Raw genomic sequence first — 23,997 nt, forward strand, 5'->3', positions numbered from 1 at the left:
CATGGCTGTTGTCCCAGAAGGAAGCCACTTCTAAAGATGATGCACAAGAAAGTCTGCAAACAGTTTGCTGAAGACAAGCAGACTAAGGACATGGATTACTGGAACCATCTCCTGTGGTCTGATGAGACCAAGATAAACTTATTTGGTGTCAGATGGTGTCAGGCGTGTGTGGGGGCAACCAGGTGAGGAGTACAAAGACAAGTGTGTCTTCCTACAGTCAGGCATGGTGGTGGGAGTGTCATGGTCTGGGGCTGCATGAGTGCTGCCGGCACTGGGGAGCTACAGTTCATTGAGGGGACCATGAATGCCAACATGTACTGTGACATACTGAAGCAGAGCATGATCCCCTCCCTTCAGAGACTGGGGGGGCAGGGCAGCATTCCAACATAACGACCCCAAACACCTCCAAGATGACCACTGCCTTGCTAAAGAAGCTGAGGGTAAAGGTGATGGACTGGCCAAGCATGTCTCCAGACCTAAACCCTGTTGAGCATCTGTGGGACATCCTCAAACAGAAGGTGGAGGAGCGCAAGGTCTCTAACATCCACCAGCTCTGTGATGTCATCATGGAGGAGTGGAAGAGGACTCCAGTGACAACCTGTGAAGCTCTGGTGAATTCCATGCCCAAGAGGGTGAAGGCAGTGCTGGAAAATAATGGCGGCCACACAAAATATTGACACTTTGGGCCCAATTTGGACATTGTCACTTAGGGGTGTACTCACTTTTGTTGCCAGCGGTTTAGACATTAATGGCTGTGTGTTGAGTTATTTTGAGGGGACAGCAAATGTACACTGTTATACAAGCTGTACACTCACTACTTTACATTGTAGCAAAGTCTCATTTCTTCAGTGTTGTCACATGAAAAGATAGGATAAAATATTTACACAAATGTGAGGGGTGTACTTACTTTTGTCAGATACTGTATAATTTCGGTGCATCTCTAGGATTTGCACATGCAAGGGAAACCCCACATGTGTGCAGATGGTTGGAGGAAGCTGCTGCACGCCCAGGGGGCGGGGAGAATCAAACGTAATTCTCGCCTAGGCAAGAAATGCAGAAGTGTTGCTTTGTTAAAAAATAAAACCTAACATTTCTATATCCCCAAAAGTGCAACGCAACAAAAATTTAAATAGTTAACCGCTTTCTGACCGCCCGCCGCAGAAAAACTGTGGCAGGCTGGCCCTCCTGCGTGAACCGCCATAGGTATACGTCGGTCATGCGCCTGCAGCTAGGGGGCAAGCGTGCACTGCCGGCGGTGCGCTCCCGCCCCCACTCTATCATGATATATATCTACATTTTATATTTATAATCTATCATGATATATATCTACATTTTATATTTTATAATCAATCATGATATATATCTATATTTTATATTTATAATCTATCATGATAGATTATAAATATAAAATATAGATATATATCATGATAGATTATAAATATAAAATATAGATATATATCATGATATATATCTACATTTTATATTTATAATCTATCATGATATATATCTATATTTTATATTTATAATCTATCATGATATATATCTATATTTTATATTTATAATCTATCATGATGTATATCTACATTTTATATTTATAATCTATCATGATATATATCTACATTTTATATTTATAATCAATCATGATATATATCTATATTTTATATTTATAATCAATCATGATATATATCTATATTTTATATTTTATAATCTATCATGATATATATCTATATTTTATATTTATAATCTATCATGATATATATCTATATTTTATATTTATAATCTATCATGATATATATCTATATTTTATATTAATAATCTATCATGATATATATCTATATTTTATATTTATAATCTATCATGATATATATCTACATTTTATATTTATAATCTATCATGATATATATCTACATTTTATATTTATAATCAATCATGATATATATCTATATTTTATATTTATAATCTATCATGATATATATCTACATTTTATATTTATAATCTATCATGATATATATATATATTTTATATTTATAATCTATCATGATATATATCTATATTTTATATTAATAATCTATCATGATATATATCTATATTTTATATTTATAATCTATCATGATATATATCTATATTTTATATTTATAATCTATATATCTATATTTTATATTTATAATCTATCATGATATATATCTATATTTTATATTTATAATCTATCATGATATATATCTATATTTTATATTTATAATCTATCATGATATATATCTACATTTTATATTTATAATCTATCATGATATATATCTACATTTTATATTTATAATCTATCATGATATATATCTACATTTTATATTTATAATCTATCATAATATATATACACATTTTATATTTATAATCAATCATGATATATATCTATATTTTATATTTATAATCAATCATGATATATATCTATATTTTATATTTTATAATCAATCATGATATATATCTACATTTTATATTTATAATCTATCATGATATATATCTATATTTAATATTTATAATCTATCATGATATATATCTACATTTTATATTTATAATCTATCATGATATATATCTATATTTTATATTTATAATCTATCATGATATATATCTATATTTTATATTTATAATCTATCATGATATATATCTACATTTTATATTTATAATCAATCATGATATATATCTATATTTTATATTTATAATCTATCATGATATATTATGTAAATAGTAACCGCGCTAGAATATCAACCAGAATCTCAAAAAATTAAAGCTGCAACTTAAATGTGACAAACATCCTAAAAGCATAATAAGTAAAGAAGCTGCGCTAAATGAAACATAAAATTATTATGAAAGTCCTCATAAAGTCCCATAAACCAATAAATTGAGTAAAAGAATGTTTGGTGAAAAATATTGAATATAAGTCCAAATGCATCCAGATATTGACTCCTCTAGAAAGATGATATTAGATGTATACTGCTTATCAGAAATAGCAAATAAGATCGCCTGATAAAAGGATGGTAATTCTCCGAACCAACTGTAAATCCTAAGAATGACCCTCACGAAAGGATTCCAAACCTCAGACGAGACGATAAGCTCAATAGGCGTCAATCATGTGCGTAAAAGATATAAATTTCATAGCGTGATACTGTATTTAGCATACAAGTGCACATACTAGGTGTGGATCCCCTATGTGAATAGGTGATGAATGAGTGCTAGATAAAGTAAAGAACCACCACCGACATCATAGGCTGCTTACCAGATAAAAAAAAGGTGATCGCATGACAAAACAAAGTTGAAAGCCGCCACAGATTTTTCTCATGCAACAAGTTCAAGGTACTTGAGAACGTCAGTTTTGACGAAACGTACGTCGGTCGCGGCGTGCTGACGTCACCTTTACGAGACGTGAGGGTGGGTGTTTGGAGCTGACCGGCCGGCGGCTTCGATTCAGCGCTTACCTCTTGCATTTTTGTAAGTGTTACTCTTGTTTATTACAAAAAATATTTAATGGTTTTACGCTATGGGCCTTTTATTTTCTGCATGTGACCATTGATAATACATGTGGAATATCCTTGGATCCAACGTTTCCTCTGATTTGGATTGGTCCATTCTGCGAGTCTGAGGGGTATTATATCAGTGAATATCCTTGGTATTTTTAACCTTTTGAGTCCTGAATGGTTGCCTGCATTATTCCAATATATTTCTGGTAAGCAGGGGTATAAGTTGGTGGTGGTCACATCCACGGATTGAACTTGTCGCATTGGAAAAATCGGAGGACTTTCATAATAATTTTGTTTCATTTAGCGCAGCTTCTTTACTTACTATCATGATATATATCTATATTTTATAATCTATCATGATATATATCTATATTTTATAATCTATCATGATATATATCTATATTTTATGAACTAATCACATTTTCATGGTATTTATTTTCTTTGTTTTATATCCATTGACAATATTTTATAAATTGATAGTTTTGTTTATTTAAATTATTTTTTTGCGCTGCACTTTTGGTGATATTTGTAGCGGGGGAACGCGGGGCGGTTATTGGCGGCAAAATTCACATCCTGGACATTTTCACATTATTTATTGTTGGTGAGCACTGGGATATTTTTTGGGAGAGAGAGGCGGGGCAGAACAACATGAAGTTCAGGGTAAACTACACCAGCCAACCAGCTTCCAGCTGCCATTTTGCATGTTACACATCTAGTTGGTTGCCCATTATTGGTAAATCACAAACTTTCATGAGGCTTGAGGTTCTTACAAAGCTGATCATAGAGGTCTCTTAGTTATCTAATTGTACTTATTGCATGGGATGCACCTCCTCCTCCTTTGTGTAGACATCCAATACCCCTGAGACTGCTGCTAGGTGCCGCCATCTTTGATGTGATGTCAGCAGCCCCAGCAGACTCCGAGCCGTCACTCTACAGAAACTATTCTCAACCACGGTTCCTTCAGAGGGTTCTAGGGGGTTCCTTGAGCTGTGGCTGACTGTCCCCAAATCGATGGTGCCTGCATAGTCCAGGGTCAGTGCCACTTAGCAGAGGTGTCTCTAAGGGTGGCATTCTGACCACCATTGTGGGGATTTTTCTCACTGGTCACCAATCCATTGGTTTCACCGGGGTACCTGGAGAACCTCAAAATTCTCGTGTTCTGCTGGGGTAAAAGGTTGAGAAAGGTTGCTGTATGGTCGGGGTGGGGGGCATGGGGCAACCTTCCAGAGGTTAGGATCTAGCAAAGAACCCTTAAAAAATAAAAAAATAAAAACTACCAATCAAAAAAAAGGCACAAAGAACACATAGAGTGTCACAGTAATCTGCCTCCCCCCCCCCCCCATAGCAGTGTCCTCTGTCCCCTTCACATCATCCCCTACTGTAGTATCCTCTGCCCCCCCCCCATAGCAGTGTCCTCTGTCCCCTTCACGTCATCCCCCACTGTAGTATCCTCTGCCCCCCCCCCCATAGCAGTGTCCTCTGTCCCCTTCACGTCATCCCCCACTGTAGTATCCTCTGCCCCCCCCCCCCATAGCAGTGTCCCCTTCACATCGTCCCCCACTGTAGTATCCTCTGCCCCCCCCCCCATAGCAGTGTCCTCTGACCCCTTCACATCATCCCCCACTGTAGTATCCTCTGACCCCCCCCCTCCCATAGCAGTGTCCTCTGTCCCCTTCACTTCATCACCCACTGTAGTATCCTCTGCCCCCCCCCCCCCCCCATAGAAGTGTCCTCTGTCCCCTTCACATCATCCTCCACTGTAGTATCCCCTGCCCCCCCCCCCTCCCCATAGCAGTGTCCTCTGTCCCCTTCACGTCATCCCCTACTGTAGTATCCTCTGCCCCCCCCCCCCCCATAGCATTGTCCTCTGTCCCCTTCACGTCATCCCCCACTGTAGTATCCTCTGCCCCCCCCCCCCCATAGAAGTGTCCTCTGTCCCCTTCACATCATCCCCCACTGTAGTATCCTCTGCCCCCCCCCCCCCATAGCATTGTCCTCTGTCCCCTTCACGTCATCCCCCACTGTAGTATCCTCTGCCCCCCCCCCCCCATAGCAGTGTCCTCTGTCCCCTTCACGTCATCCCCCACTGTAGTATCCTCTGCCCCCCCCCCCCATAGAAGTGTCCTCTGTCCCCTTCACATCATCCCCCACTGTAGTATCCTCTGCCCCCCCCCCCCCATAGCATTGTCCTCTGTCCCCTTCACATCATCCCCCACTGTAGTATCCTCTGCCCCCCCCCCCATAGCATTGTCCTCTGTCCCCTTCACATCGTCCCCCACTGTAGTATCCTCTGCCCCCCCCCCCATAGCATTGTCCTCTGTCCCCTTCACATCATCCCCCACTGTAGTATCCTCTGCCCCCCCCCCCCATAGCAGTGTCCTCTGTCCCCTTCACATCGTCCCCCACTGTAGTATCCTCTGACCCCCCCCCCCCCTCCCATAGCAGTGTCCTCTGTCCCCTTCACATCGTCCCCCACTGTAGTATCCTCTGCCCCCCCCCCCCCCATAGCAGTGTCCTCTGTCCCCTTCACATCATCCCCCACTGTAGTATCCTCTGACCCCCCCCCCCCCCTCCCATAGCAGTGTCCTCTGTCCCCTTCACATCGTCCCCCACTGTAGTATCCTCTGCCCCCCCCCCCCATAGCATTGTCCTCTGTCCCCTTCACATCATCCCCCACTGTAGTATCCTCTGACCCCCCCCCCCCCCATAGCAGTGTCCTCTGTCCCCTTCACTTCATCCCCTACTGTAGTATCCTCTGCCCCCCCCCCCATAGCATTGCCGAGTTGTGTATGTTAAAAAAAAAATGAGAGCAAAGCGCCCAGATTGCCTTCAGTAAATCCTCGCCATGGGGTCGATTGTTTTTGTAATCTGTAATAAATCTCCTCTCTGTGCAGGGGGGACGGAGATCGTAACGGAGAGCGATTTCCAGAACGGACATCCCGTCACCGGAGTCCTGGAACAGAGCGGACTGGTGGGGCGAATACCGCGGGAGAAGATGGTCTACATGGCGGTGAAAGATTCCTCTCAGGAAGATGAAGATATCGGTAACAGTAAACCGCTCCGGGGGGGGGGGGGGTAAAGATTTTCCTGGGCCCATGGCAGCCGTCATCTTACCGCCCCCCCTCTAATCTGTACTGGGAGAAGTGTCACTGTGATAATCCTGAGAGAAGGTCCTCTAGAGACCTGGGCAAACATGCCAAACTGCGCCCCCCCAAAGATGTAATGGCATTATGTGTCAGCAAAAATCTACACCCCCCCCCCCAAAAAAAAAAAAAAATTGAGCACCAAATCACCCCCCCTATCACAAATCTACCCCTCGAATTTACCCTCTCAGCACAAATTCCCCCTAATCCCACCTTCTAGCACAAATCCTCCTGCACCTCCAAATTTCCCCTCCTAGCACAAATGCTCCCCAATCATCCCTACTAGCACCCCCCCCCCCCAAAAAAAAAAAATCTCCCCTCCTCCCTCTACCATTGCACAAACCCCCAAATCCCACCTTCTAGCACAAATCCTCCTCCACCTCCAAATTTCCCCTCCTAGCACAAATACTTCACAATCATCCCTACTAGCATAACCCCCCCCCCCCCCCAAAAAAAACACATCTTCCTCCGCCCTCTACCATATCACCTCTTCTAGCACAAATCCCCCCCAATCCCACCTTCTAGCACAAATCCTCCTCCACCTCCAAATTTCCCCTCCTAGCACAAATGCTCCCCAATCATCCCAACTAGCACCCCCCCCCCCCAAAAAAAACACATTTCCCCTCCTCACTCTACCATATCACCTCTTCTAGCACAAATCCTCCACTTCCAAATTTCTCTTCCTAGCACAAATTCTTCCCAGTCATCCCTACTAGCACCTCCCCCCCCCCCCCCCGCAAAAAAAAAAAAACAACACCCCCCCTCTACCATATCACCTCTTCTAGCACAAATTCCCACCAATCCTACCTTCTAGCACAAATCCTCTTCCCCCACCCCCTCCTAAAACAAATCCCCCTAAATCACTACTCCTAACTCATCCCCTCAAATTTCCCCTCCTAGCACAAATACTCCCCAATCATCCCTACTAGCACACCCCCCCCCCCTCCCAAAAAACAACATTTCCCCTCCCTCTCTCTACTATTTCACCTCTTCTAGCACAAATCCTCCTCCACCTCCAAATTTCCCCTCCTAGTACAAATACTCCCCAATCATCCCAACTAGCACCCCCCCCCCCCCCAAAAAAAAAATAATTCCCCTCCTCCCTCTACCATATCACCTCTTTTAGCACAAACCCCCCCAATACTCCCTTTCTAGCACAAATCCTCCTCCACTTCGAAATTTCCCCTCCTAGCACAAATTCTTCCCAGTCATCCTTAACTAGCACCCCCTCCCCCACCAAAAAAAAACAAAACAAAAAAAACAACAACATTTCCCCTCCTCTCTATACCTTATCACCTCTTCTAGCACAAATCCTCCTCCACCTCCAAATTTACCCTCCTAGCACAAATGCTCCCCAATCATCTCTACTAGCACCCCCCCCCCCCCAAAAAAAAAAAACAAAATGAATAAATTTCCCCTCCTCCCTCTACCATATCAATTCTTCTAGCACAAATCCCCTTCCCCCACCCCCTCATAAAACAAATCCCCCTAAATCACCACTCCTAATACATCCCCTCAAATTTCCCCTCCTAGCACAAATACTCCCCAATCATCCCTACTAGCACCCCCCCCCCCCCCAAGAAAAAAAACATTTCCCCTCCTCCCTCTACCACAGGGGTGTCAAACTCAATTTCAGGCCGCATCAGCATTATGGTCGCCCTCAGAGGGGCGGTTCTATCTGTAGCCCACCACTATCAGGCCCCCCATGCACACGGGGTGTTTTTGCAGCTGCTGTTAGGAGCGTCAGACGTTTTTTTTTTTTTGCGGCTTAAAAAACGCCCCTCCATGTTATTCTATGGCCTCATACACACACGGGGCTTTTAGGAGCTCCAAGTGGCATAGGCGTTTCTAACCACTTGCCGACCGCTCACTGAGCTGCTACTGCGGCAAAGTGGTTCGTTATCGTCCAGCGACGTAGACCTACGTCACCAGACATTCCCCTCTCTCGGCAGCACGCGCACGCCGCCGGAGCCTCGCTCCCGCTGTATTCAGACACAGCGGGAGTCGGGCCAGGGGAGGAGCGGCGGTGATCACCGCCGCTCTTCCCCGATCGTCGGGGATCGAGTGTGGAGATCCGCCTGCTTGTGTAAAACAAAGCGGCGGATCTCCTAAGTGACAGACAGGGTCAGATTACAGGATTCAGCATAGCTGAACATACGATCTGTCCCTGTGTCACACAGTCCCCTCCCCCCACACACGTCAGTAAGCATGAGGCATACATTAACCCCTTGATCACCAACAGTGTTAACCCCTTCCCTGACAATGTCAATATTACAGTGACAGTGCATATTTATAGCACTGATTACTGTAGTAATGTCACTGGTAACCCAAAAAGTGTCAAAAATGTCAAGGATCCGATCTGTCCGCCGCAATGTCGCAGTCCTGCAAAAAATCGCAGATCGCCGCCATTACTCGTAAAGAAAAAATAAACAATAAAAATGACAAATCTTTCCCTTAGTTAGTAAACGCAATAACTTTTGCGCAAACCAATCAAAATACGCTTATTGTGATTTTTTTTTTTACCAAAAATATGTAGCAGAAAACAAATTTGCCTAAAATGTTAAAAAAATTTGATTTATAAATATTTTTTTTTGGGGGGAATATTATCTATCAGAATGTAAAAAATATTGTTTTTTTTTTTCAAAATTGTCGCTCTTTTTTTCAAAAAATAAAAATCGTACAGGTGATCAAATAACACCAAAAGAAAGCTCTATTTGTCGGGGAAAAAAAGGACATCAATTTAATTTGGGTACAGCGTTGCATGACCGCGCAATTGTCCGTTAAAGTAACGCAGTGCCGAATTGCAAAATATGGCCTGGTCAGGAAGGGGGTAAAATCTTCCGGTCTTAAAGCGGTTAAAAATACGCTCATTGAGGATTTTTTTGTCAAAGACATGTAGCTAAATACATTTTGGCCTAAATATATGACAAAAATTGAATATATTGGATATTTTTTAACTGTCAAAGTAGAAAATGTCAATTTTTTCACAAAATTTTCGCTCTTTTTTTATTAATATCGCAAAAAATGAAAAGCGCAGAGGTGATCAAATACCACCAAAAGAAAGCTCTGTTTGTGGGAAAAAAAGGACGTAAATTTTGTTTGGGTACGGCGTTGCATGACCGCGCAATTGTCAGTTAAAGTCACGCAGTGCCAAGTTGCAAAAAGTGGCCTGGACATAAAGCAGGAAAATCCTCCGGTGGTAAAGTGATTAAGCTGCAAAAAAAAAAAAAAACCCAGGACCGGTGCGTTCTGGAGCTGCAGCGTCAAGCTGTAAAAACGTCTGACGCTGCTAAAGGCTGATTAACGTTGCTTAACGTTTCTTATACAGCGCTAAGCCACGTTATACTTATTTTAAATTTGAAAATCAATGGTTCCCTATGGTAGCCTATTGATTTGAATGGAAGTAGCATCCTGATCCGACTTGCGCTCTGAGAATCTTGAGGGGGAACTCCACCCCAAAATGGGAAAAAAAAGGCAGGTTTCAAACCAGGGCGTGGTGTCCCCCCAAAATCCATACCAAACCCTTATCTGAGCATGCAGCCCGGCAGGCCAGGAAAGGGGAGGGGACGAGCGGGCCCCCCTGGACCATACCAGGCCACCCGCCCTCAACATGGGGGGGGGGGGTGGTTGGGTGCTTTGGGGACTAAGACATTTCCCGATCTGTGCAGCTGCGGATCGGGAAATGTCTCGCTGCCTGTGATTGGCGGACTCCAGTGTCAACTTCCTGGCGTCACCGGTCACGCCCGGGCCCATCTCTACTGTTGAGTTGGGTGAGGTCAGGTGGGTTTGGACACGTGTCTGAGCTATCCCGCCAGGAAGCTGTCAAAGGAGACAACCAATCATAGGCGGCAGCGGTATGCCCCACCCCACAGCCGCACATATACAAAGGGCGTGTATACCTTCAGCTGCAGTGCGGGGAATGCTTCTGCCACCTATGATTGGCTGTCTGCTTTGACAGTTTCCTGACAGGATTGCTCAGGCAGGTTCGGACTCGTGAGCTCATCCTTGCTGAATCCAACACCTGTTCTGGGAATTTTGTAGATAGGCAACTCCTATCCTCATATTGATCAGTGGTTCCAAATTAATAATAATTACTGCAGTAGGGAACAGACACAAAAAGATACACTCCGCATCTTTACAAAATAACTCTTCTGTTTTATTTGACTCAGTTGAAGGTTTTTATACACCGGATTACATAGGTATCACATTATTATTACAATTGTACTTTTATGGTAAGAAGGGGCGTAACATGTGCAGGCTAAATTCTAATCAGGACTCAAAGGAATGCAAACATGTAATGAAAACACGGTAAGTCCCGTGTGCACAATGAGTGCAGTGTGCACTACATACAAAATAGAATACAATTATATATTATTATTATTATATAGGATTTATATAGCGCCAACAGTTTACGCAACGTTTTAAACTCGAGGTTAGACAGTAGAAATACAATACACTTTAACCGCTTGCCCTACCGCCCACAGTATATTTACTGCGGCGGTCAGCCCCTCCTGGGCAAAGCGACGTAGTACTACATCGCTCGCCCAGGAGCATGCAGGGGGCGAGCGTGCGCTCAGGGACATCCCCGTGCCTGTGACCGACGGCTCCGATGTCCGCCGGTCACTCGCGATCTCCCGCTGGAGAGGGAGAAAGGCTGATGGCTGATGCGGGACTGCGACATTACAATGGACAGATCGGACCCTTGACTGACAATTTTGACACTTTTGGAGGTACCAGTGACATTACTACAGTAATCAGTGCTATAAATATGCACTGTTATTGTAAAAATGACACTGGCAGGGAAGGGGTTAATTTTATTGGTGATCAAGGGGTTAAGTGTGTCCCTAGGGGCGTGATTCTTACTGTCAAGGGGCGTGGCTTTTTATGTAACCACAGAGACATAGGATCCTACATAGCAGGATCGTATGATCTCTGCAGTTACACCAGGGAGAATGACAGGCGGTTGTGTTTACATCAGCCGCCTGCCTTTCTCCCTCTCCACCGGGAGATCGCGAGTCACCGGCGGACATCGGAGGCGCCGGTCACTAGCGCGGGGATGTCAGTGAACGAGCGGGGGCGGGAGCGTGCCTCCGGCGGTGCATGCTCGCCCCCTATTGGCTCGCGGGCGAGTGACGTACCGGTATGTCACATAAAAGATACTGAGAGACAGAGCAAGAGCTGTGGAAAACACAAAAATATTTAATTTTCAATGATTAATTCGTAAAATAACATTACAGAAAAAAACGCAATATACCAGGACCGCAAAAACTGAACCGTGATGGAGCGGGGGGTTACTGTAGTCAGATACACATGCTGTGATCTGATTGGCTCCTGTGAGCAGTGCAGACACTTTTTACCCGGCGTTTTATGATATCAGTGGTTTTTTAGGGGTTTCACCTCGTAGAATTGTGTTTGTTTTCTTTTAGGTTGTGCAGAAATAGCGGATGAAGTGTATATGGAGGTGATTGTGGGGGAGGAAGAGGCCTCGTCGCTCACAGATGCACAAACGGAAGATTCCGGACTAAGCAAGACGTTCGTTCCTGTGGCTTGGGCCGCCGCCTACGGTGAGTGTCCTGTCTCAACCCCCAGCGCTGAACATATAAATGTAGACAGTGTAGGGGGTCAGCTTCAAACATACAGCTTGCATAGAGGATGCCAAAGGCATTGAAGGGCTTCCTACCCGTGTTTATTTGTCACAGCAGAGATTCCTTGGCAGGGAGGTATCCGCACAATCCAGTACACAGCAGAGATTCAGGGAGGGAGGTATCCGCACAATCCAGTACACAGCAGAGACTCAGGGAGGGAGGTAGGAGACGGACAGACTGTCATTGGCAGTCTTGTCCTATTGTCTATCTATTGAGGTGGAATCTGTATTATGTTACGTCTGCCTGTCCCATTGTTAAATGTTAATGAGCCCACATTGTTCTGTCCAGATGGCTAGATAATTAGTTCAGGTTCATTCTGTTTTTGTATACAATTTAATCTGCATATGATAATGTAATCAGGCAACCCCTGACCTGTATGTGGTGATTTGATCAGGAGGGCAAAGTCCATGCTGTATATAAATTCTGTGTGACTGTTCAATAAACGGAGATTCCAGTACAAGCTAAGTTGTCGGCTAGCTTTGGATGAGGGCAGCTGGGAAAATCTGGTATATATGGTCACGGCTGGGAGGAAGCCGTATACTGACAGAAGTCCACAAGTACCGTGTGGGTCGCGGTTCTGTTACAATATTCTATTGATTTTTACTGCAGTTGTAATAATAAAGTGATTTTGTATTTTTATTTATACATCATGATTCTTTGATTTCTCTATTTAACCTTTGAGTCACTCCATTGTTGGCCATTAAAGTCCCCCTTTTAGAGATATTCCTTTCCCCCTTGTTTCCATCCATGTCTTTATAGATCTTGCGGTTACTCAGTGACTCCCATATATAAACAATATGGACCGGCGCTATCACAGTGCCAGAAGCATAAAATAACATCAAGTGTATAATAAAAAAACAAAGTTCTCCAGTGCATCTACTAATAAAGGACATGTGCAAACAATTTCATCAAAGCAGGTAAAAATCTGAGAGTGGATGTGCAAACCGTGCATAAAATGTGCACATAAAAGTGAATATTAATTCATAGTCACACAAAAAAATATTATAAAAATAAGAAATATATAAAAAAAAATGTCCAATCAGTAGTGATAAAAAAAAATCCATATAGTCCGTGAATAAAGTGATCCAACAAGCTAAATTAGAAAATAAGCGGTTTAACCTTAACCAGTTCCGGACCGCCCACCGCCGATTTAACTGGGGAGGGCGGCCCTCCTATGCGAAACGACGTAGACCTACGTCGGCCACGCTCTTACAGCTAAATAATAACATATATATATATATATATATAATGTAAAATAATTAAATAAAAAATATTTAAATTATTTCTTTTTAAACATTATATATCTATATATATATATATATATAGATATATAATGTTTAAAAATAAATAATTTAAATATTTTTTATTTAATTATTTTATATATAGCAGAGACCCAGGGGAATAAAATGGCAGTCGTAATTTTGTATAAAATTATATAATTAAATAAAAAATATTTAAATTATTTATTTTTATACTTTATATATATATATATATATATATATATATATTTTTTTTTTTTTTATATATAGCAGAGACCCAGGGGAATAAAATGGCAGTCGTAATTTTGTATGTCACACGGAATTTGTGCAGCAGTCTTGTAAAAATTACATATAATAGGAAAGACCGGAACATCAGACCAAAACATAACAACCATTCCTATTAGGAGTCACTGATGAAACAGTTAAGGTCGAGCTCTATATTGAGGCCCATTGGAGATATATATATATATATATATATATATATATATATATATATATATATATATAATAAAAAATATTTATTTTTAAACATTATATATATATATTTTGTATATAGCAGAGACCCAAGGGAAAAAAATGGCAGTCGTAATTTTGTATGTCACACAGAATTAGTACAGCGGTCTTTCAAACGCAATTTTTTTTTTTTTTTAAAAATACACTTTAATGAATTAAAAGAAACAAAACACAATAGTTACCACAATTTTTTTGTATAACGTGAAAGACGATCTTACGCCGAGTAAATAGATGCCTTACATGTCACGCTTTAAAATTGCCTGGAATGGTGACAAACTTCTGGACTTAAAAATCTCCATAGGGGACGATTTAAGCATTTTTACAGGTAACCAGTTTAGTGTTAGAGGAGGTCTTGGGTCGGAATTATTACTCTCAGGCTAACGATCGCTGTGATACCTCACACGTGTGGTTTACATATGCAAGCGCTACTTACGTATACATTCGCTTCTGCGTGCGAGCTCGAAGGGATGGGGCACTTCAATATATATATATATATATATATATTTTTTATTTATTTTACTGTTTTTTTTTTTTTTTTTAAACTGTCCCTTTTATTTTATTTTTTTATTTAATTTTTAATCACTTTTATTCCTATTACAAGGAATGTAAACATCCCATGTAATAGAAATAAGCAGGACAGGTCCTCTTTATGGAGAGATCTGGGGTCAAAAAGACCCCAAATCTCTCCTTTAGCTTAAGGCTCACACATTAAGGTTCACATATATGGAAGTTCGATGAGAGTTTCCCCGCATCTAATTCGCGTGACAGAAGAGTGTGACCAGCATTCAATGGACCCGGTTCACACACCTCCAGGGCGGCCATGGCCCGAATTGCAGAAGGGTCATGTGCGTCTTTGGTTCCAATTCAGGCAGAAATTCGCACCCGATTTGGAGAACGGGCGCACAGGACCCCATGCTGTGAACCGCGGCCGCACCATGTGTGAGCCCGGCCTTAAAAGCAAAAGGAAAAAAACATTATTTTAAACATTTTGACTTTACTTGCCGACCAGCCACCGCAGATAAACTGCAGCAGGTCCCCAAAAATCGCTGTACCTGTACGGCGCTTCGCGGGAGCGATCGTGGGGGCACGTGCGCCCATTCGCCAGCGGGGAAGCTGATCTGCGGGGCCAGCGGCACCCGCAATCGCCCCCTGTGGAGAGAGAACGGCGGTCTGCTGTTGTAAACATAGCAGGCCATTGTTCTTTCAGCAATTAACATAGAGCTTCTCCTATTTAGGAAAACAGGTGTTGATTCCATTAGCCCCCCCCCCCCCCCACAGTTATAAAACACCCCCTAGGCATACATTTAACCCTTTGATCGCCCCTGGGTTAACCCCTTCCCTGCCAGTGTCATTATTACAGTAAGGCTCCATGTACACGGGACGCTGGAAATGGCCGTTTAGGAGCAGTTGGGCGTTTTTTTCAGAAGCCCCTGAACCCACCTACATTTTATCTTATCTGTCCATGTACACCAGGTCGTTTACAGTCATTTGCAGGCAGTTGCATTCAGGGACTTTTTTTAGAACGCAATTATTTGCATTCGAACGTGTGTTTCCCGGCGTTTCAAGCGCAAAAATGCGACCGAACGCGTCCAAACGCGATGACCCGCGTTTACTGTTCGCGTTTTTCCATTTTAAAGGGGAATCATTTTTTTGACCTCTAGGAACGGTTCTAAATGCAAACGCCCGCTAAACGCGGGTACAAACGCGACCGAACGGACGTTTCAAACGTCCTAAAAATTCCAGCATTCAAAGTGACTTTTAACAACGTCCCGTGTACATGGACCCTAACAGTGCATATTTTTAGCACTGATTACTGTAGTGATGTCACTGGTCCCCCGAAAAGTGTCAAAAATGTCAGTTAGGGGTCCGATCTGTCCGCCGCAATGTCGCAGTCCCGCTAAAAATCGCAGATCGCCACCATTACTAGTAAAAAAATAAAAATGAGACGATAACTTTTGCGCAAACTAATCAAAATACGCTTATTGGGATTTTTCTTTTACCAAAAATATGTAGCAGAATACAAATCGGCCTAAAATGATGAAAAAAAAACTCGGTTTTTAATTATTATTTTTTTTTTTTATTGGGAATGTTATATAGCAGAAATTGAAAAATATAGTTTTTTTTATTTATTTTTTATTTTAGAATTATCACTTTTTTTTTTTTTTTGTTTATAGCACAAAAAATAAAAATCGTAGAGGTGATCAAATACCACCAAAAGAAATCTCTATTTGTGGGAAAAAAAAGGCTTTATTTGGGTAAGGCGTCGCACGAAGGTGCAATTGTCAGTTCAAGTAACTCAGTGCCGTATTGCAAGAAATAGCCTGGTCAGGAAGAATGACAAAGAAATAAAGTCACATAAATGTTACAGTCGTAACATTTTTATTAAAGTAACGCAGTGCCAAATCGCAAAAAATGGCCGGGTCATTAGGGGGTAAAACCTTTCGGTGATAAAAGGCACCCGATTTAAAAAAAACGTCTGTATTTAAAACAGCCGAACTTGGCGTTTTGAATGCTTTTAAGTGCAAAAGAGGGATTATGGGTCTTATAGATGCCAGATCTCTCCAAGAAAATACCTAATACGTGACTATTGCTGTCACAAGGGATGTTTACATTCCATGTGACAGCAATAAGGCTGCATTCACATGTCAGCGTTTGGATCGCGGGCAGAACCGCAGCGGTTCCGCCCGCGATCCGGAGATTATTGCAAATCGCGGGACGCCTAGCGTTGCCCGTTGATTTGCAATAGCCCCCCAAACGCCGAGCGATGTTGCCGCGATTTCCGCCTGCCGAATCGCGGCAACATCGCGCAAACAAAATCGCGGGACGCAATACGCTCCAAAGAAGTACAAGAGCTTTCTGCCCGCGATCCAAAGCTGACATGTGAACGGAGCCTAAAAGTGATGAAAAAAAAAATTGAAAGGGACAGCGAAAAAAGATAAATAAATAAGAAAAATTTAAAGCACCCCATCCCTCTGTGCATGTGCGCAGATGCGAACGCATACGTAAGTCCTACCTGTAAACGGTGTTGGAACCACACATGTAAGGTATCACCTCACCACAGATCCCGCCTAAAAAAAAAAAAACCTGACACGTGACTATTGCTGACAGAAATAAAAGTGATCAAAAAAATAAAAAATTCAAAGGGACAGCGTAAAAGAAAAAAATAAATAAATAAAATATTAAAAAATAAAATAATGAATAAAAAATGTAAAAAAATTTAAAGCACCTCATCCCTCAATGCTCACGTGCAGAAGTGAACGCATACGCAAGTCGCGCCTGCAAATGTTATTGGTGTTTGCACCACACGTGAGGTATCGCCTCACCACACATCCCGCCAAAAAAAAAACTTGACACGTGACTATTGCTGTCACATGGGATGTTTACATTCCTTGTGACAGCAATAAAAGTGATAAAAAAAAAAATGGAAAGGGACAGTGGAAAATAAATAAATAAATAAAATAATTATTAAAAAATAAAATAAATAATAAAAAAATAAAAAAATTTAAAGCGCCCCATCCCTCCGTGCTCGCGTGCAGAAGCAAACGCATACGCAAGTCGCGCCTGCAAATGTAAACGGTGTTCGCAAAACACATTTGAGGTATCGCCGCGATCGTTAGAGCGAAAGCAATAATTCTGTCACCAGACCTCCTCTATAACTCTAAACTGGTAACCTGTAGAAATGTTTAAAGCGTCGCCTATGGAGATTTTTAGGTACCGTAGTTTGTCGCCATAGTTGATGCATACTAGCTCATTATGCCTTTGTCCTGCAGGGTTTATTTTTTATTTTTTTGTTTTTGAGGATACAACCGCTTAAGGGCTCTTTCACACGGTCCGCCTCCGTAGGCGGATCTGTGTTGCTCAGCGGGGATCGATCCGTGATCCCCGCTGAGCCGGCGGATGACAGCTCTGTCTCCGCTTGCAGAGTGGAGAGGGAGGTGTCTCAGCCCCCGCTGCCCTCTATGGGGGATCGGATGAGAGCGGACCGCCTGTCCGCTCTCATCCGACCCGATCCGATCCGATTACTGAACGGATGGAAAAATAGGGTTTCCATCCGTCCAGATTTCACGGACAGGATCGGATGCGGATGGCAGCGGGTGTCAGTGGAGGTGTCTCCGCTGACACCCGCTGCCCCATAGAGCTGCATGGAGGATCCGATCAGATCCGCCTAAAAAACTGACAGGCGGATCTGATCGGAAAGAGCCCTTAAGTGGTTAACTTGTAAGCAACAAATGTCAGCAAAAGGGCGGGTCTTCAAGAGGTTAAGGCACAAGATTATTTTTTACACATCATAGCAAGCACTGCTTAGAAATTATTATATAGTTTACTTTAGAATATTTTTGTACCTGACTACAGTTCTGTAGCTGCTATTGGTCAGCTCCCGTTAGCGGTGCCAGGTTTAGGGCGGGCACACAGAATCTGAAGCTGCACCGCTGTGCCCTTCCCCCAGGAATAGAACTGCTTGGAGGATCCGGGCTGCAGCAGCCGCCAGCACGGGGGAGGAGTCTCTGTTGTAGTAATTGACAAACTAATATGGCGAGCGCCCGCCGTCACCTGCCTGGCATTCGCCTCGGAGATTCTGATGGTGTCCCATGTCTATCATTCTGTTGTAGGAGAAGAAAGAGAGCTGCCCAGGAAGTACGGAGAATGGCAAGAGAGCGGTAAGATTGGTTTATAATTGGCTTTTCTAACAAACTTCCTGTTTATAGATACAGAAAACGTCATTGTTACTATGTCAGATACTATACAGTCAGGTCCATAAATATTGGGACATGGACACAATTCTAATCTTTTTGGCTCTATACACCACCACAATGGATTTGAAATGAAACAAACAAGATGTGCTTTAACTACAGCTTTAATTGGAGGGTATTTGCATCCAAATCAGGTGAACGGTGTAGGAATTACAACAGTTTGTATATGTGCCTCCCACTTTTTAAGGGACCAAAAGTAATGGGACAGATTATCAATCATAAATCAAACTTTCACTTTTTAATACTTGGTTGCAAATCCTTTGCAGTCAATTACAGCCTGAAGTCTGGAAAAAAATAAAAATCGCACAGGTGATCAAATACCACCAAAAGAAAGCTCTATTTGTGGGGAAATTTTATTAGGGTACAGTGTTGCATGACTGCGCAATTGTTTTTGAGTGGTCTTGTTTCATGCCTGTGCGATCCACATGGAAGCTGGAAATCGCTCTAATAGGCATCGCTACTGCGCCCCCAACTACAGTGATCTCCACTAGCTTTTGGGTCCCGTGCAGAGTGGCTGCCCTGCTGCACTGTGAACACCAGAAGTCACACTGGGCACGGGCACCATTCAGAGAACACACATGCAAGATAATGGCATTGCAAGCGAATCATGCAATCAGGGCCGGCAAGAGCTCTCTGTTTCCACTCACCATGCCTGACTTGCGGTCTCCACCCTGCAACACAAGAGTCCTTCTGTGTAGACAAAGTCGGCAACCAGGTGAGAATGAATAAAATTTCACTTTATTTCATCCAAGAAGTACACATGTTCCAAACAGAGCCAACAGTAACACATTTCAGCCTTAAAGGCCTCAAATGCTGAAACGCGTTAGTGTTGGCATGGTTTGGAACATGTGTACTCGAAATAGAGACTTTATCTACATCAGGGGTGTCAAACTCGATTTAATTGCGGGCCGCATCAGTATTATGATTGTCCTCAAAAGGGCTGGTTGTATCTGTAAGACTAGATGTCCAGAGCATCACCTACCCTTAAATTATACGTACATCAAGAGCCTTCCCACTAAGGGCCGGTTGTATCTGTAAGACTAGATGTCCAGAGCATCACCTACCCTTACATAATACATCAAGAGCCTTCCCACCATCACCTACCCTTACATAATACATCAAGAGCCTTCCCTCCAAGGGTAGGTTGTATCTGTAAGACTAGATGTCCACAGCATCACCTACCCTTACATAAGACGTCAAGAGCCTTCCCACCAAGGGCAGATTGTATCTGTAAGACTAGATGTCCACATCATCACCTACCCTTACATAATACATCAAGAGCCTTCCCACCAAGGGCAGGTTGTATCTGTAAGACTAGATGTCCAGAGCATCACCTACCCTTACATAATACATCAAGAGCCTTCCCACCAAGGGCAAGTTGTATCTGTAAGACTAGATGTCCACAGCATCACCTACCCTTACATAATACATCAAGAGCCTTCCCACCAAGGGCAGGTTGTATCCGTAAGACTAGATGTCCAGAGCATCATCTACCCTTATATAATACATCAAGAGCCTTCCCACCAAGGGCAAGTTGTATCTGTAAGACTAGATGTCCACATCATCACCTACCCTTACATAATACATCAAGAGCCTTCCCACCAAGGGCCGGTTGTATCTGTAAGACTAGATGTCCACATCATCACCTACCCTTACATAATACATCAAGAGCCTTCCCACCAAGGGCAGGTTGTATCTGTAAACTAGATGTCCAGAGCATCATCTACCCTTGCATAATACATCAAGAGCCTTCCCACCAAGGGTAGGTTGTATCTGTAAGACTAGATCTCCAGAGCATCACCTACCCTTACATAATACATCAAGAGCCTTCCCACCAAGGGCAGGTTGTATCTATAAGACTAGATGTTCAGAGCATCACCTACTCTTACATAAGACGTCGAGCCTCCCCACCATCAGCAGTTGAGTCCTCCACCCTCCCTTCCATCACAGTGCACCCCCCTTACTTTTTGCATCTGCTGGGAAGAAGCTGGAGGCATTGCTGGAAAGCAGAATGTACCTAGTCTAGAGGAGGACAAGAGGAGGGCTGGAGCTCTCCTGCAGCTGCAGGCAAGGTGCGAGGGCCCCATAAAATGGCATGGAGGGCCAAATTCGGCCAGCGGGCCTTGTGTTTGACACATGTGATCTACATGGAACCATTTAGGAAACAGATTTGTATTTTCTCAAAGAATGCAAAGCTTTCTTTGATTGGATGAGGTGGAAAGGCTGGGAGTTGACATCACGAGCTCCATCTCTTCCAATCACAGAAGGCTTTGCATTCATTGCGAAATTGCAAAGTGTTCTCTGAATGGTGCATGTGCTAGGCAAGCGTTCATGGGTGTTCATGAAGCAGTAGGGCACGGGACCTGGAAGATCGTGGAGATCAATGTAGTAGCAGAGCCTATTGCAGTGTTTTCCAGCTTGCACAGGGATTGATCAGGCATGGCACCATGCATACATACATTGATCCAAGATGGACCGATGTAACTATTCAAAATGGTCCATGCCTAAACTTCAGCTTTAAACATGAGGCACCAAGAACATTTCTGTCTCACTGATTACTACTCCGCCATATTTGTATGAGTTTAACCACTTGACCAGCGACGCACCCATGCTGCAGACATCACCCCGTTACCGTTTTTTAGAGCCAATGGTCAGCTCTCTTGTAAAAGCAATCCTAGCAGCCAACTAGGACATCCCCTCCCGCTACCTTCTGCGGCTTTGCCGGGATCTCCCGTCCCTCCGGGAGTCCCGATTGACCAGCCAGCACTTCCGCCAGCTGATCATGGAGCCCAACAAAGACCGGATCAGCTTTGTTGGGCTCTATGATATAGTAACCCGGAAGTGATGATGTTACATGACTTCTGGGATGCCCAGAAGCAAACGGCGCCATTTCAAAAACCAAAAGCATTTGATCACAACGATCTTCAACATTGGATAGATTTGTCTTTGATGGGATTTGTTGTCTGTTTGTTGTAGCTGTTGATTGTCTGATACTTTCCTTTATCAGCAAACATGGAGTCTCGCCTGGAAACAAAGAATGGAACAGCAACTCAGTACCTGCAGATCTGCGACAGTATCACCACCAGCAGAGCCCTGAAACAGAAAGCCAAGAAGAGGCGGCGAGGGGACCCCAGGCAATGGCAGACGGGTAACACACCCCAATTTCTTCCCATAGTATGTGGTCTTTGGGGGTTAGTAAATGTTTGTTGTCTCTGGGCAGATGGTATTGGGAAATGTTTATGTGGTCTCTGGGGGGGTTGATAAATCTTTGTAGTTTTTGGGGGTATAGGGGAATGTTTATGTGGTCTCCAAGGGTTTGGTAAATCTTCATGTAGTCTTTGGGGGTATTGGGGAATGTTTATGTGGTCTCTGGGGGGGTTGGTGAATCTTCATGTAGTCTTTGGGGGTATTGGGGAATGTTTATGTGGTCTCTGGGGGGGTTGGTAAATCTTCGTGTAGTCTTTGGGGGCATTGGGGAATGTTTATGTGGTCTCTGGGGGGGGGTTGGTAAATCTTCATGTAGTCTTTGGGGGTATTGGGGAATGTTTATGTGGTCTCTGGTGGGGTTTGTAAATCTTCGTGTAGTCTTTGGGGGCATTGAGGAATGTTTATGTGGTCTCTGGGGGGGGTTGATAAATCTTCATGTAGTCTTTGGGGGCATTGGGGAATGTTTATGTGGTCTCTGGGGGGGTTGGTGAATCTTCATGTAGTCTTTGGGGGTATTGGGGAATGTTTATGTGGTCTCTGGGGGGGTTGGTAAATCTTCATGTAGTCTTTGGGGGTATTGAGGAATGTTTATATGGTTTCTGGGGGGGTTGGTGAATCTTCATGTAGTCTTTGGGGGTATTGGGGAATGTTTATGTGGTCTCTGGGGGGGTTGGTAAATCTTCATGTAGTCTTTGGGGGTATTGGGGAATGTTTATGTGGTCTCTGGGGGGGTTGGTGAATCTTCATGTAGTCTTTGGGGGTATTGGGGAATGTTTATGTGGTTTCTGGGGGGGTTGGTGAATCTTCATGTAGTCTTTGGGGGTATTGGGGAATGTTTATGTGGTCTCTGGGGGGGTTGATAAATCTTCATGTAGTCTTTGGGGGTATTGGGGAATGTTTATGCGGTCTCTGGGGGGGTTGGTGAATCTTCATGTAGTCTTTGGGGGTATTGGGGAATGTTTATGTGGTCTCTGGGGGGGTTGATAAATCTTCATGTAGTCTTTGGGGGTATTGGGGAATGTTTATGCGGTCTCTGGGGGGGTTGGTGAATCTTCGTGTAGTCTTTGGGGGCATTGGGGAATGTTTATGTGGTCTCTGGGGGGGTTGGTGAATCTTCATGTAGTCTTTGGGGGTATTGGGGAATGTTTATGTGGTCTCTGGGGGGGTTGGTAAATCTTCATGTAGTCTTTGGGGGTATTGGGGAATGTTTATATGGTTTCTGGGGGGGTTGGTGAATCTTCATGTAGTCTTTGGGGGTATTGGGGAATGTTTATGTGGTCTCTGGGGGGGTTGGTGAATCTTCATGTAGTCTTTGGGGGTATTGGGGAATGTTTATGTGGTCTCTGGGGGGGTTGGTAAATCTTCATGTAGTCTTTGGGGGTATTGGGGAATGTTTATGTGGTCTCTGGGGGGGTTGGTGAATCTTCATGTAGTCTTTGGGGGTATTGGGGAATGTTTATGTGGTCTCTGGGGGGTTTGATAAATCTTTGTGTAGTCTTTGGGGGCATTGAGGAATGTTTATGTGGTCTCTGGGGGGGTTGGTAAATCTTCGTGTAGTCTTTGGGGGTATTGGGGAATGTTTATGTGGTCTCTGGGGGGGTTGGTAAATCTTCGTGTAGTCTTTGGGGGCATTGAGGAATGTTTATGTGGTCTCTGGGGGGGTTGGTAAATCTTTGTGTAGTCTTTGGGGGCATTGAGGAATGTTTATGTGGTCTCTGGGGGGTTTGGTAAATCTTCGTGTAGTCTTTGGGGGCATTGAGGAATGTTTATGTGGTCTCTGGGGGGGTTGGTAAATCTTCATGTAGTCTTTGGGGGTATTGGGGAATGTTTATGTGGTCTCTGGGGGGGTTGGTGAATCTTCATGTAGTCTTTGGGGGTATTGGGGAATGTTTATGTGGTCTCTGGGGGGGTTGGTGAATCTTCATGTAGTCTTTGGGGGTATTGGGGAATGTTTATGTGGTCTCTGGGGGGGTTGG

The 23,997-nt window shown here is 43.4% G+C and overlaps 1 protein-coding gene across 2 annotated transcripts in view; it reads left to right on the top strand.

Annotated features, from left to right (window-relative positions):
• The window catches only part of ZNF711 (zinc finger protein 711), a gene marked incomplete at its 5' end in the record, with an annotated part of 86,793 nt that overhangs the window by 46,954 nt on the left and 15,842 nt on the right, over nt 1–23,997 (top strand). For both annotated transcript variants that reach the window (XM_082263117.1, XM_082263118.1), the window contains 4 exons: nt 6,398–6,547; nt 12,073–12,210; nt 18,674–18,721; nt 21,822–21,962. In XM_082263117.1, the coding sequence (XP_082119243.1) occupies nt 6,398–6,547; nt 12,073–12,210; nt 18,674–18,721; nt 21,822–21,962 (477 nt within the window). The remainder of the gene's footprint in view (nt 1–6,397; nt 6,548–12,072; nt 12,211–18,673; nt 18,722–21,821; nt 21,963–23,997) is intronic.

This window comes from Pelophylax lessonae, assembly GCF_965119305.1.
Source record: "Pelophylax lessonae genome assembly, chromosome: 7".
Taxonomy (NCBI): domain Eukaryota; kingdom Metazoa; phylum Chordata; class Amphibia; order Anura; family Ranidae; genus Pelophylax; species Pelophylax lessonae.